Genomic DNA, 16,269 nt, shown 5'->3' with positions numbered 1-16,269 from the left:
AAAAGTCTGCTATTGCATCTCTTCATATCCCTAAGACTTTCCTACCAAGAAAGCAAAGTGTAATGATACAAAATTAATGGGGGGGGAGGGGGGAGGCAAATTAATCTCAGGGGGGTTTTTTTGTTTGTTTTTTTGTCTTGCTACTTTTTTTTTTTTTTTTCCTTTTGGAAGAATCATTGTTGCTTTTATAATCTACATATAGGACAAGAGAAGAAATAAGAAGAATGATAGCATGCTTATCTTATATTGGGATGTTTAGATAAATAATATACTGTAAAGTCATGTACAATATCTAGCTACTAGTACTCATACTTGTAGCAAAAAAAAAGAAATATAATTCTATTTTAAATAAAGATTTTAAAAGAAGATGAGCTATGTTAAGTCTTACAAACTTTTGTGAGGTTGTATAAAAGGGAAATATGTGAAGGTTTACTTAAATGCACCATATTTCATTCCATATTAGTGGTTATTTTACATAATTTTACATAATTTGCCATTGTCTTCTGACTAGACTCCTGAGACCACGTAAGGCCCATTAACTGAGTTGCCATAAAAGTGTAATAGTGTAATGATTTTAAGAAAGAGATTAGTAACTTTAAATACACTTAGAGAGATTCAAGATGGATAGGTGTGAAACTGCTGAATTGCCAAGCAAATATAAAGATGATTAACGGTAGCTTTCTGGTTCTGCTTTAAGTGATGTATAACTGATGTATACATATTTAAAATGTTGGTTTCTTGTTATAATAGGGTGGGAAAATTCCAGTAAGGTGGACAGCACCTGAAGCCATCCAGTACCGGAAGTTCACATCAGCCAGTGATGTATGGAGCTATGGAATCGTCATGTGGGAAGTTATGTCTTATGGAGAGAGACCTTACTGGGACATGTCAAATCAAGATGTAGGTGTTACACTATTTAAACAAAAATTACTTAATACATTGATATCCAGTATTATTAGAATATGTAGGTAATGGCTCATATGATAAAGCTTCTATTGAATTATAAAAATATAATACAAACTTTTGTGCACTAGGGGGGGAGGGGGGTCCCTCAGCCCAGCCTGCCCTCTCTCACAGTCCGGGAGCCCTCAGGGGATGTCCTACTGATGGCTTAGGCCCACCTCCCATGGCTGATCAGGGAAGGCACCATCCCATCACCTCCTCACTGCTGCTGCCTCTGGCCTCCCTCTGTGGGAGGCAGAGGCACCTGGTGATCAGGGGAAGGCAATGCCCCCATTACACCTCTACTGCTGCCACTGCCAGCCATGCAACTGCCTGAGCCTCATCCCTTGCAGCCACCACTGTTTGTCTGAGCCTCAGCCCAGCCCTCGTTGCCTGAGCCGTGGGTCCTGGGCAGGAGCTTGCCTGAGCCTCAGGCAGCCGCTGCAGCTTTGTCCAGAAGGACACAGCATCAAGTCCCCGCCCACCCACACATGCCTCCTGCTGATTGGTCAGTAAGGTGTAATGGCATGATGATCATTAGCATATTAGCTCTTTAATATATAGGATAATTGCTGAGTTTACATAATTAAAACCACAAATTACTAAATAATTGCCATAAATTAGTGGTTCAATCAATTTCATTTTGAAGAATTGTGTTTTCCTTTTCTTTGAATCTCTAGATATAATAGAAGCCTTCACAGGGTATTTCCTCCTTATTAGATATAATGATGCTTTGCTTGCCCAGCTACAATGGAAGAGTCACAGGAGTAAAAGCATCATGTGGAGAGGAGGGTAAAGGTTGTGATTGTGGTTATTTTTTTATTTTTATCCTATTCTTTTTCTTTAATGTTCTGAGAAAATCTGTTGAAATCATTGTTGATTGAATTAACTAAATTTTAATTTCATGATAGAATCTAAATTTTATGATCAATATTGCTGTTTCATAGTGATATTTTATAATATAATCACAATGGAAGTATTTTTGGACATTCCTAAAGAAGACAGAGCTCATTTAATGTGTATTCTGTTACATACTAACATAAAATATGCTATTATTCTTTGATATAAGAAACTGGTAGCATATACATCTTACGCCCAGAGACCACTTATAACACAGTATAAGTGAGTGTTAATTTTTGCTTCTATTTAGGTTGAATTTTTTTGTAATTGACATTTTATAGGTCTAAAACTTTCAAATACTGGCAGAATTATATAGTTCAACTTATTGACAATGTGAGTGAAATTTGGATAAAATTAGAGAAAGTGTAAATCTAGGAAGTAGAAATCTGAAGAAGATCTTCGTTTATAGCTGATGAGAAATTCTCCAAGGGAACATTCTGGCAAGTTCAGAAGCAAAAACTTAGCAAGGTGGATGGGGACCAACTATCTTTGTTTTTTTATTTTAGAATTTTCCATATCAAATTTATATGGTTCTTAACATTTATAGTTATTTTTAGACAACTAAAGTCAAATCAGACTGTCGGTAAGGTTATTTTTAGTATATTTCCCTTCAAATTTCTGCATTACCTGGAGTTCATAGCTGAAAAGATGAAACTTTTAAGACATTTAAATATTTTGGTATTTTAAATTGAGAGATGACTTGAAACTTCTTAATTTTTATTTATTTATTTTGATTTTGGTTTCGGTTTTTCAAAGATAAAAGCCTAAGTGATGAGTCCGTTTGGCAGAGGCAAAGTTATTAACATTTGACAGGTGTCAGTGTCAAAGATTCCATGGGCTGTCAAAATGAGAGCAAACAAATCCTTGGGGCAGAGAAAGAGAAATATTGATATTCCCTAGACAGTCAGTAGAGTTCCTTTTGACACCCTCCTTCAGTACTAGATTCAAACATAAAGGGAATGACAGGAATATAAGATAACTTAAATTCATAGTTCACTTAACTTCTAAAAACAAATAATAGAAATAGTTAAGAAAATAATAAATGGCTTCAGTTTCACTTTTAGAATTCTCTGTTTTCTTGAAAATTAAATATCATGAAGATATAATAAGTGTATCATGAATTAACAAATATTTTATCAATTAAATTAAATAATGTCTAGAATACAGCTTTGTTTTGATGTAGAACATTTAACACCTCTTTAATTTTTTTTTAATTTTGAAGGTCTTAATTGTTAAATTCAGACACAATTTTATGTAATAGTAGGAGTTTTCCTGTGCCAGTTTTGGTAATGAATTAGATGTTTATATTTCTCTTATAGGGTAATATTTATTATTTCATACTAGTATTGTTAAAGTGCTATTTGAGCAGTTATATAGGGTATCCCAAAAAATGTATACACACTTTAAATAATTATAAAGTCAGCATATATTAACATACTGTTCATTTTGAAAATTTAAAAGAATCAACAGAAGTAAATAATGTTTTTTTACAATCCCTGTTTTCAAACTGATGACTGATCCACTGATAATGGAATCACAAACATCAAGAATCATTTTGTTTAGTATTTGTGTACCCTCAATTCATCGATTGTGGCTGCTTTTGTACTGTAAACTTTATCTTTTATATAGCCCCATAAAAAAGTCTATGGTTGCGGGCATATCCCCAGTAAGGGGTGTGCAGGAGGCAGCTGATCGATGACTCTCTCTCATTGATGTTTCTAACTCTCTATCTCTCTCCCTTACTCTCTGTACAAAAATCAATAAAATATATATTTAAAAAAAAAAAAAAAGTCTAGTGGATAAATTTTCTTTATTCAAAGCTTAGTTTGGCTTCACCCATTATTTCAAACCAGTTAAACCTGCAAAGGAGTAAAAATTGAGTTATCAACTGTTTTTAAAGTGTGTATACCTTTTGGGGGGATTACCTATATGTACAATCTTCAATACACAAATGGTGAAAAAACTGAATAATTTAAAATTCTATTCTGGTAAAAGCATTCTCTAACTAAAAGCTTTTTTTTTTTTTTTTTTTTTTTTTTTTTTTTTTTTTTAACTTGGATCTCTGCTAGGAATTCATGGAACGGGTTGAGATCTCTAAAACCCCTCATGCATATGGAAATCCTGTGTATCAGAGAATATATTGTGTTTTTCTGGGAAGTTTGCCTTCACCAGATCTTCAGTTATATTACCTTTTTTAATTAGCCTAAATTGATTTATTAAGTGAATCAACTCACTTTATAGTGTTTAAATTTAGTTGCTAAGATTTTGTCAGGAATGTAGAAAGCCCCCAACTATCAAATGCTTGAGATTATGAAAGCCTTTAATAAGATGCCATGAAAATAAGCAGTAAATTGATGGTTATGTTTATAAGCAAGTTCACAAAATTCCAGGCTGCATGCTGAACAAAGGGAGGCTTCTGTGATCACGCTGAAGAAAAAGGAAAGGGCTACTGCAGAAGTCAGTGAGGTAGGGAGTTCCTTGCTGGGGAGCTTTAGTTACACTCTGGACATGTGTGAGCAAGAAAAACTTGGGAACAGATAACACGCATAGGTATAATGATACCCACACCCAACGCTTTATGACTTAATGAACACTTGTAGGAATGCTCATTGTATTTTTGTGAACTTTCTTGAATTTTCGCCAAATGGAAGCAGTTAGAATCTTGTTATTTGCTATTAAAATCAAAGCTGATCATCCTAAATAAGTTGCAAATTTTCATTCTTTTTAAAGAATAAAATCTGCAGATTTATAGCCCTTTCCATAATGGCCTTTCAGAGAAAAAATATTTATATATGTAAAATGCAGTCAAAGGTAATAGGTATTATAGAAATTGAAAATACTTATAATCAGCACTCACAGAAGCTAGCGTTTCATTGAATTTATGTCCTAATTTGAATAAAAGTTTTGCACTCATATTTTGAAATTCTTCATTGTACAGATTTGATTGTTTTTCTGTGCATAGTACTCAACTAGGTTGTTTTTTTTTTTCTTCTTTGTGTTAGGCCAATGCATTTTTAATTTTACTAGCAAATGGTCATAAGGATAATGAAGAATATGTTTCCATAAATATATGGGGCATAAAGATAAATTCTTAAGGTGCTTCGTTTTAGAACTCTTAAGAGCTTTGAAAATATAATACATGGTAACTAAATTTATTTTCAACTAAATTGTGAGCCCTCAATTTTTTTTTTAAAGCCACGACTAATTTATGTCTTTGTGGGATTTTTATATTAATGTAGAAACAAAATTGTGATTTTTTTTAACTTTGCCATAATCCCTTAAGTGGAGTCTGGACTATTTAATTGTGTAAAATGTGGGTTACGTTATGTGAGGTTAATGATATGAAAATGGGCACGAGCAGAGAACAGAAGCCAATCGTGTTATACCCCAGGTTGAGTGAATAAGGCCCGTTATCATGGCTGCTGCTTTTTCTCTTAATTACACTGGTCATACTATAATCATACTGAAACACTTCTCAACGAGCAACTTTTGTGTTTATTCCTAAGTATTTTTTTAGAGTGCATGCTGAAATACTCCTGTTGTATCCCAGTGGATTTTTATGGCATTGACCCTAGTCTCTTCTTATTCCACAGAGACCTATATAGAATTAGAAATTACTTATGAATTTTTTTTCTTTGACTTTTATTAAATACTAAGGCTAGATCTGGACAGGCAAAACCAAGGTACGTGTGCCAAATTGTGCTCTGGTCAAGCCGAGGTTCCCAGCAAGCATCTTGTGCTCATGTAGGTGAAGGCATGATAGTTAATGGGGCCCTGAGAACCCCAAATGGATCCCCAGTCCAGAGCATCCCTTATTTTAAGTGTTATATATGGCTGCTGCTCCTTTAAAAATGTGTAAACCACTGTATCTTCGAGAGCTTCAAGTGTCATTTTGGATTATGATACATGTTGTTTCTTTGCTATAATGATTTGAATCATGTCATTCCTATAATGCAATAAGACAACTACAGAGGTTTATTAACTATTTTATTCCTGTAAGAGTCTTTAAGGGCATGATACTGTGTTTATTGGCACAAAGACTTAAAATTTCTTGGGTTCAAAACTAAAGAAACCTCTGGGAGAGATGTTGAAGAGTATTGTGACAAGATTTTAGGCTTGTCATTTTAAAATATTATTTAGAGGGAAAGAAATAAGGAAAGCTCCTTCCACCTGCATTATTTCTGGACATGGGAGGAAGACAAACTGCAAGCAGGGAAATAGGCCAGGATGTTATAGGGACAGCACCAATGTTATGGACATGGGAATGCCGTCCTGTCAAATCAGAAAGAAACTGTTCAAATTCCAACAACTTCAAACACTCCTTCTCCTATGAAAACAACAACCCCCAATTGTTTATTATTTGGTTATTTTGAATACATAAAGTTTTAGAAGTTTTTTTTTTTATTTACTTACTACTAGAGGCCCGGTGCATAAAATTCATGCACTTGGGGCAGGGCGGGGGAGGGGGTCATCCTTCAGCCTGGCCTGCGCCTAAGCAGTGCTCCCCCTGTGGGAGTGCCCTGACCACCAGGGGGCTGCTCCTACATTGAGCGTCTGCTCCCTGGTGGTCAGTGCGTATCATAGCAAGTGATCATTTCGGCTCTCTAACATCTCCCAATGGGTCCCAGATTGCAAGAGGGTGCAGGCCAGGTTGAGGGGCCCCACTGGTGCACGATCAGGGCAGGGAGGGGCATGGGAGGTTGGACAGCAAGGGAGGGTTGTCTGGCCCATCTTCTCAGTCCCAATCAGCCAGACCCCAGAAGCAAGCTAACCTACCAGTCAGAGTGTCTGCCCCCTGGTGATCAGTGCATGTCATAGTGATCAGTTGAGCTGCCTTAGCATATAAGCATATTATGCTTTGATTGGTTGAACGGCCAACTGGATGGCCAGACACATAGCATATTAGGCCTTTAATATATAGGATGCATAATTTATTTAAATAACTTACCTCAATTTTCCAAAGTACTTCTATCTAAGTCGTTTAACATAGAGCACTTTTGAGTCCAAGTGTAGGCCTGTCACTAGACTATACATAGCCACAGGAAATTGCTTGCATTTAAAAGGTTTTTTTTATTATTATTATTAATTTTCCCTATAGTTATATACTTGTGATCTTTGCAGAGTTACCATTTGTGTGTGTGTGTGTGTGCTTATGTGAAATAGGAGATGCCTATGGAAGGTCCAGATGAAGATGTCTAGTAAAGTGATACATAAGACATAATGATCAGGAGACAATGTGGGTTGAGGATTGTATACTCACAATACTTCTCAAAAATTACTGTAATTAAGTTAATCTATTTACTTTTTAAGCTTCATTAATTTGCATATGTGGATATTTCTTAAATTCAAGTGGACTCTGTTTCTTTTCTAAAGGATTTTCTCTAAAAACTGTTGATGTCAGCTACTTTATTAATGCCATCCCACAACCTTTTTACATTTGAATGCACTATTCTTGAATGTCAACAAGCATCTTAAGGATATAACCCCCTACAAATACTAACTTTATCAGCATTTCTTAAAGCCAGCTTTTAGGGTTATTTTCTTCAAAAACTCCAGGTCACCTTTTTTGTTTGTCAGTTTTTCTTATATTTCTACTGTTACCTTAGTATCAAAGGACTTGTTAATCCCCCTTGGATATTATAATGTTTTGCAAATTCCTATTTGTATTCTTTGCCTTTCTATTATGTTTCTTGCATTGCTCAGATTTATAACAATTTCTGATTTTTAAGATCTATTTTTTCATTCCATATAAATAAAAAATAAGTCTGAATAAGTAACTTTTAGACTTTCTGATTGCCCCATACAAATGTTTATAAAAGCTGATTTTTTTATTAACATTCAAAGCTTGATATAAATATCAGTTTGGGCTGTTATATATAAACTAGAGGCCTGATGCACAAAATTCGTGCAAGAGTAGGCCTTCTTTCCCCTGGCTTTCCTCTGGCCACCGGCAGGCACCCGGGACTTCCCTCACAGCCCCAGTTCATCTGAAAGGTTGTCCACAAGAATGTCCATTCAAATTAGCATATTATGCTTTTCCTATGACAGATGGGCAGGGATATGCTGATAAAAGTATAACAACCAGGACTCTGAGTGGAAAAGCCCTGCTTTGTAACCTTTTTCAATTTCCTGGTGAAATCCTTTCTCCCACTGCCACCCACTGCCCACTTCCCCGGAGCCCATTTCAGTCTGGCGCTGTGAGGTCACTAAACTTGGAGTTGCAAGGTAATTTAACCACCTTCCTGAACCAGTACAAATAGGCTTCAGCATATAACACCGCTATACTTCCTAAACATATAAGCTTCATATCACTTAATAGTAATATTTACTGTCGTATTTCACCATTCACCTATTTTGATATCTTGTTTAAAAACACAAAAAGTGAAACTATTAAGGATTCAATGTTGAGCAACAGAACTTCCTCTTACAACCTGAAAAATCTGTAGGCAGATGTGTACATGCACTGCTACATACGAGTAAAGTAGTTTTATCCTATACTCCCTTTTGAAAACTCCTGGGATGACATTAAAAGATTTTCCATCTGTTGTCACCCGACTGAACTTCATTGCCGTTCCCCTTCGCTGCATTGACTAGAAAATGTCATCGCATCCTGCTCGTGCACCCCTGTAATAGCAGGCTTCACATTTATGGACGTATGGAAAGGTGGGGGAAGTCTTTTGCAAAGTAGCATGCTTCACTTTTATCAGGATGAGCCGCTTTGCCTGCTGGGCGATTCCTTTAATTACAAGTGAACCTCCGTCGGTAACGTGTGTGATGTCCTTCTGGCTGTAGGTTATAAAAGCGATAGAAGAAGGCTATCGCTTGCCGGCGCCCATGGACTGCCCCACGGGCCTGCACCAGCTCATGCTGGACTGCTGGCAGAAGGAACGCTCCGAAAGGCCCAAGTTCGAGCAGATAGTTGGAATCCTGGACAAAATGATTCGAAACCCGAGCAGTCTGAAAACGCCCTTGGGAACCTGCAGTAGGTAAGAAACGCCTAAGGCAGTGGAACCTGGGAGAAATTAATATGCTCACATGAACCATTTATCTCCTCAGCCCCATCCCATTGGCCAATGCACATGTGTCTTACATTATAAGTCCTTATTAAATATATTGTTTACCATTTTTATTTTTATTTTTTTCAGACAGCTTACCTCAATTGAATTGGTATTTAAAGAGACCTACTAATTATTATTGTGTGTGTGTTTTCCTTAAAAGTTATAATAGATATGAGTGGTTGTCATTTAGAAAAAAAAATAAATTGGAATTTAGTGATTGGATGACATTTCACATTTTCAAATCATTTCTATTTCTGTTTATTATTATTATTATTATTATTATTAGGCTTTGTTTTGCTAGTACTCTAGTTTGTGACATATTACCTATTTTATTGTTTTGCCGTGAGTTATGTAAAATGAGTCTCTGAAATTAACATTTGTAAATGTAATTCAATAGATGATTAAAGAGATATACCAGTTAAAAAGTGTCTTAGTTGGGGGGTGGGGGAGCCTGTCTAGTGAGGAAAAAGGAGACATATGTAAAACTTTAGACAATAAATAAATTTTTAAAAAAGTGAAACGTGTTACACAAAAACATTAAAATAAAAAGTGTCTGGAACATGTCATTCTTTGAACTTGACTTCCTCCATTGTGATGCATACTAGATAGTAGTTATTCAACTTCAGCTGCCAGGTAAGCCCAGTGCTCTGGTCTGCACTGGAGGTCAGTCAGGCCCTTGTGAAGGTGTGTGCATCACACGGTCTCATAAGGGTGCCCTCAGTACAGTGGTCCATAATCTTCTTAATAGCACCCTCATGGTCTAAACACGTCAGTCCACAGTCAGATGTGCTTCCTTTACTCACACTTACTTTTAGAGAAGCAAATGAACAAATATGTACTGACCACAGATACTGCTGGCTGTACTTTTAAAAATGCATGGATGATGCAATCTGGTGGTCATGAAACATAAATAAATTTTGGAGTCTGCAGTAATTGGGTAACCTTATGCATTATATTTCATTAGTATACCTATTTTAATATTTACACATTTACATTTTACATTTATGTTATTTTAATATCAATTAAAATGTGTACTTTTATCCTATATGCCCTCATTTTTGTATAAGACAGCTTTTTTTCCTTAATAGTTCATGGGAAAAAATGTATTTTTCTGTTTTTGTTTGTTTTGTCTTTTTTCTTATCTAGGCCCATAAGCCCTCTTCTGGATCAAAACACTCCCGACTTCACTACATTTTGCTCCGTTGGAGAATGGCTACAAGCTATTAAAATGGAAAGATATAAAGATAACTTCACAGCAGCTGGCTACAACTCCCTTGAATCAGTTGCCAGAATGACAATTGAGTAAGCTTAAACTTGTTAAATTATATTTAGGAATGCACTTACCATATAATTCAAGCTTTAGACAGAGAGGTATGTTAAAGATGTCTGAACTACAAAACAAGGGAGAAAAGCATCTCTTTAATAAGTACTCACTAGGTGCCAGCCATTATCCTAAGGAGGCCTTCGAACATACAATATTTTTTAACCCCACAGCAACAGTTTTACTGAGTCCATAGTTTCTCATGCATCCAGGCTAAGGCTCTGTGAGCTGAAATATTTTCCCCCAACCAGCTCAGCTAGTTAAGTGGTAGGTAATTTGTCTCGATAGCCAGTGTTCTAAACATCATTCAGTGAGACTTCCTTTTCCATTAACCACTGTATCATTTAAGTTCCTAACCTTCCTTATTGCAACTAAGAAAGTCTTTTTCCACATTTGTGTCCAACATTAAGAATCTCAAAATTTCAAACCCAATACCAAGAGGCATTGAGACATTCGATAAGATTGTTTTCTGAAGAGCTCAAAGGAAGCTCAATTTCATTTACTGTAACTAAGAGCTTACTTTAACTTTCCTTTTGGAAAGTCTGTGATTAATTGCATCAAATTTTTTAACCGGAAGAATCACCGGGTAAAACAACTTTGAAATGGCTATGACCTGGAAGTAAAAATTAATTTTCTATTTTGGCTCCATCACTGATTATGTGGCCTTATGAAATCTATTAATGTACCCCAAAGTTAGCTTCCTTGGCTGCTGCACAACACTTCTGAGTGATGCAATTCCTGTCAGTCAGACAGTGTGTTTGAAAATGGGCAACAGCGTGGTGAAGACCTGGTTGGGGGCAGGGGAACTGGGAGACATCTGTAATACTATCACTAGTAAATACATAGATATGTTAAATAAAAAATTCTGATAGAAGAAAATGCTTTAAAAACGGGAAATAATCTTAAAGGTTTTATTAGAGGGCTCCATTTTACATGCTGTTGTGTGGAAGGGTTTTACATTTTTAAGATGAGATGAGGGCCATCAATCAGATACTGCTTTCTGACATGTCAGAAAATGGAGTGTACATGAATTTAAGCATGTATATGCCATCTGGTCAAGTTTTCTGCCCGTCACCTCGTGGGTAGAGCTGGCATAATTATGCCTGTTTCCCCAAAGTTACCAATTACCCTGAAGACTGTGTCTCTCAGCCTTATTAAACCACTGCTATGAAATAATGCAGTGCTGTCATGTTGCTATATTTTAGGTGCTTAAATACCTAAGCTTAATCCTAATTGTTTTTTGCAAAGGTAAAAGTACATACACAGATCCAGTTAGTTTATGTCAGACTTAAGATATTAAACATGGGTAATAGGTATTGTACTCTTTAAATAATATTTATTTCTGAAAGGTAGTCAAATGGTTGAACTGAAAGTAAGTATACAACCAGTAATGTGCTCAGCATTACTATATAATTAAACTTAGTATAAACTTTTTTATGACCATTGACGAATCTTGATCTACTAGAGCCCAGAAGTATCTCTATTCATATGACATTTTACTTTAATAATTAACATTTTTAATTGTTAGGTTCAAGAATACAACATCTCAAATAACATTTCCTAATCTGACCTTAAATTAATAATAATTCTAAGACTGATCATTTTTTATATAAAATTTCAAATCACTCTGGAAGTAATGTATCCTGGCAGATTGAGAGCTGAGCTAATGGTTAGGTTTTCACAGAGAAGAATGTTGAGGCCGCGGCCAATCTGACCCACTGCAGGAACATGATCATGATACCCAAGGGCTCTACGATTAGATACACAGATTATTTAATTAAAGGGTTGATGACAGGCTAGCACCAAATACATTCTTGGCAAGGTACCTAATAAAAAGTGCATTTGTCTTTTTCAGGGACGTGATGAGTTTAGGGATCACACTGGTTGGCCATCAAAAGAAAATCATGAGCAGCATTCAGACTATGAGAGCACAAATGCTACATTTACACGGAACCGGAATCCAAGTGTGATAAGCGTTTCTCCCTTCTGAGGGAGAGAGTGGACTGAGAGAACAGTGCTGGCCTTCAGTGTGTGCGTAGAATGCTGCTAGAAGACAGTTGATGTCCTGGGTCCTTCCTACAGTGAAGACGAGATTTAAGAAGCACCTATAGACTTGAACTCCTAAGTGCCACCAGAGTATATAAAAAGGGAATTTAGGATCCACCGCTGGTGGCCAGGAAAACAGCAGTGACAATAAACAAAGTACTACCTGAAACATCCAAACACCTTGAGCTCTCTAACCTCCTTTTTATCTTATAGACTTTTTAAAATGTACATAAAGAATTTAAGAAAGAATATATTTGTCAAATAAAATCATGATCTTATTGTTAAAATCAATGAAATATTTTCCTTAAATATGTGATTTCAGACTATTCCTTTTTAAAATCATCTGTTTATTCTCCATAAGGACTTTGTTTTAGAAAGTTGTTTATAGCTTTGGACCTTTTTAGTGTTATCTATGACATATTACTACACTGGGTACTTTTGAAAGAATTTCAAACTTAAAAAAACAAAACATAGCAAGATGATAGCTATCTCTATCTGAACATTGGTATCCTTTTCTGTGCCGTTTTATTTGTTTAATCAGTGCTGTTTTGATTTGGTTTGCTAATTGGCAGGTAGTCAAGAAAATTCAAGTTGCCAAGAGTGCTGATATTTTTTAAAAAGATTTTTTTTTTTTTTTTTTTTGTAAAGAGCAGTCAACGCTATCTTTTCAATGAAAAAAAGCAATAATGATCCATAAATACTATAAGGCACTTTTAACTGATTGTTTATGGAGGGATTTTAGTAGACAGAATTTACTAAAAAAAAAAAATAAAAATCACAAAACTCAAATTATAGGATTTTGATGGTAAAAAAAGGTATGAGACACACTTCACCTAAAGAATCTTGGTGAAGGCAATCTCTGAGAGCAAGAACTATCCAGTGTTATCTAAATAGTGTGAGCACATGAAGATTTTTTTTTCAATATCATGCCATTAGGGAATTTAGGAGAAATAGTTGGCCTACATTTTATATTCTGTTCTCTTTAATGCAGTCCAAACCCAAGAGGAAAGAATTACGTTTTATATTAGAACTCTGAAGCATGACACAAGGGGCAGTTCACAATTTTCACCTTGCAAAACAAAGTTGCTACACAGGATATCAGCAGCGCAGTTACAGAAAAGAAAAATTATTTTATTGGTGAACACTGATATGAGAAACCTAAGTGAAAGAATACTTTTGACCATGGAAGAAAGAGGTGAAGGATCTGACCTTTTGGTGTTTTTTTTTTTAAGCTTTATTTATTATTCCATATTATTTGATTACGTGTTAGAATTTCACAAGCAATAATTAAATGTGTCTTTATAGCTATTTCAGGAATGTATACATATTGTGAGTACTGCTTTCAAAAGTTATGAAAATCATGAACTACCCCAGAATTGAGCTGTTGTACTTCCAAAGAGAATTGGGCTGTTTGTAATGATTTTACTAGAGGAAGATCCCAGGGATCGGTCACAATTGGTCTTGTTTGATAATGTGGGCAGCCACGAGCAAACAAACACAAGAAACAAAACCTGTAAATGTTCCTTTGTAAAACTTGTAAATTTTATTTATACTGTCTTGTTTTGTACACACATTTCTCTGTAGTGGGCTCTGAATACATTGAAAATGCACTATATTTTTCTATTTTACTTGCAGAGCATCACAAAAGAACAGGTATTTTCAGTGCTACATAATGTGTTTTCCCACATTTAGGACCAAAGATGGCTATAGAAACATTTCAAATGGATTGCTTCCCAAACCCCTCCCCACCTCCTTTCCCCCCCATCTTTTAAGTCACTGTACAGTGTTATTTGATATTTTAATTTATTTTTTGATTGACTAGAGAAATCATTTTAATTTCACTAAAATGTTTTTTGTCCCTAAGGAAAAATAATCTGTAAAATAAGCTTAATTAGCATAATATAGTCACCTAGACACTTCCATTTGTAATCTTTGTAATAGACTGTAAATATATTTTTGGAACTATGACACAATGTGCTTGAGGGTTATTTTTCAGTGTCTGCAGTGTATACAAGTGTTTATACTCAGTACAGCACTTTACAACTCTAATCAGTAGCATTGGCCTTTGTGAGAATGAATGAAAGAGTTGGGAGTGAGTGTTCTTAATTCCGTTTGGATTCTAGACTCACTGATAATGAAGTTCTTTTCTTGTTCATAGCTTAAGGTGCTTATTTTTTCTATTAAAATTAAATTAACAAAAAGCCATTCTAGAAATAGAAGACAGTAGGGTACATGCAAACGGTGTCTTTCCTGCTTTTTCTAGCGCTAGATTTGTAGTTGAGTAGTCTTTCTTGAGTAGAAGGGCAGAAGAAAAGTTTTTTTTGAGGTTTTTTTTCAAAAATAACTTTTTCCTTCAGCAATATACCTCATCTGCCTTAAATTTTTTACAGCTCTTTACAGGGAAAGGGGAGAAGGGATGGGAAAGACACACAGCACAACAGGAAGTGTATGATGACATCGCTCTCGTATGTAGATTTCTTTTCCCAGTCAACACTATGATTTTGAAATACATGTATGTGAAAACGATAGCCAGAGAAAAGGAATTAACATTATAATGCTGATCGTAATACTCTTTTTACAGAAAGAGATGAAAAGGTATAACAGTAAGAATGTACAACTTGCACCTTGAAATCTTTTTTTTTTTTTTGATAAATTAGTGCTCAGGGGAGGAAAAGTAAAGAAAGTATATGTCAAAAATAGAATTCAAAAATTATAAAAATGCAAAAGGAAAGGGCCCCCTTGCTTTGATAGAGCCGCCTTTTTTAGAGCGCTGTCTTCACACTTGACGCGTGTTTTGCGTTCAGTACTGAAGTGAAAGTAACGCTTGTTACATCCGAATCTAACTCTTTCTCAGCGATTGGTCTGGGCCTTGTTTACTAGAACTGGTGGTTTATTGATTGTCAGAGCACTATTAGTTAAATCATATTGTATACTTATGTAATCTACATTAGCTAGTACTATTTAGGACTATATTTTAATTGCTCCTCTTATCCGTGTTTTTAAAGACAATTAAAACGGTGTAATTCACCTCTCTTTTTTTTATTTAGGTAATGCTGATATTCTCCCTTTTGTTTCCTGAGTAGCCTAGAACTGTGCTACTCACAGATGTGCATGTTCAAATAAATTACTGATGTGTATTTTTTTGCTATATGTGAAGAAATCATGGGGAACTTGGGGCGAGATGTGCTTTTTGTTGGTTGAATTTGTCCCTCCTTGCCTAAGAATTACTACAGGGGTCATCCTTTTATAAGGACAAACTGCTTTTGAACAGTGTCTTCGATGTATCAAGCACAAATAACTCTTTCTTCAACACGAATCATAAGTCTCTTTTTACCAGCTTAAAATAATAAACGAGTCTATTAGACAATGTAAAGAAAATCCTGTCTCCAGTCATTGGCGGATTCCTTGATGTCCCTCACTCATTCTTTATTTTCTTGCACAGTATCATGAAGGAAGGTGTTTAGAGTAAAGGTTTTATTGAACTATTTCAGGAGACCCATCAGAATAAAAAGAGAATTAGCATCCTTTATTTCCCCTCATCCTCTTGCACACTGACTTAATTCCACTCTAACCATTATAGAATAACAAAACAAACAAAAAGTCTTAAAAGAGCACCATACTGTCAGACATTTTAGTCATTTGTGAAACTACAACTACATGGAACTAACCAGAGTATTTGCACGGGGAAGGTAATATTTTGTCATTGGACGCTGATAAAAAAAAAAAAAAAAAAAAAAAGACAGGAACTTGGAGAGTGTTTACACTTAATACTCTGCAGGATGCAAGCATGGGGCTCAGAGCAGGTGGGAGCAGTGCTCTCTGAGGGTCTGACAGAGTGTGTTTCACAGTCATGTCAACGTGCGCCTGGACTGAAGGAAACTGAACACCCCCTTTCTGCAGCGCTACCTTCCTAAGCCCTGCAAGCCCTTCACAACCATCCAAACACGTTTCAGAAAACGAGACCAGGCAAAGGCCCGCTGAGGTGCTACCGTGCGCTGTCAC

The 16,269-nt window shown here is 35.7% G+C and overlaps 1 protein-coding gene across 4 annotated transcripts in view; it reads left to right on the top strand.

Annotated features, from left to right (window-relative positions):
• Positions 1 to 15,595, top strand: part of EPHA7 (EPH receptor A7) — a 154,162-nt gene extending 138,567 nt beyond the window's left edge. For all 4 annotated transcript variants that reach the window (XM_084890100.1, XM_084890099.1, XM_084890098.1 and 1 more), the window contains exons 14-17: positions 751 to 900; positions 8,635 to 8,828; positions 10,047 to 10,202; positions 12,077 to 15,595. In XM_084890100.1, coding sequence (XP_084746226.1) covers positions 751 to 900; positions 8,635 to 8,828; positions 10,047 to 10,202; positions 12,077 to 12,191 — 615 coding nt within the window. In that variant the 3' untranslated portion in view covers positions 12,192 to 15,595. The remainder of the gene's footprint in view (positions 1 to 750; positions 901 to 8,634; positions 8,829 to 10,046; positions 10,203 to 12,076) is intronic.
• Positions 15,596 to 16,269: the final 674 nt, after the last annotated feature.

This window comes from Pipistrellus hanaki (genome assembly GCF_964339955.1).
Source record: "Pipistrellus hanaki genome assembly, chromosome: 7".
Lineage (NCBI taxonomy): Eukaryota > Metazoa > Chordata > Mammalia > Chiroptera > Vespertilionidae > Pipistrellus > Pipistrellus hanaki.
This window is presented reverse-complemented; position numbering and strand designations above follow the sequence as displayed.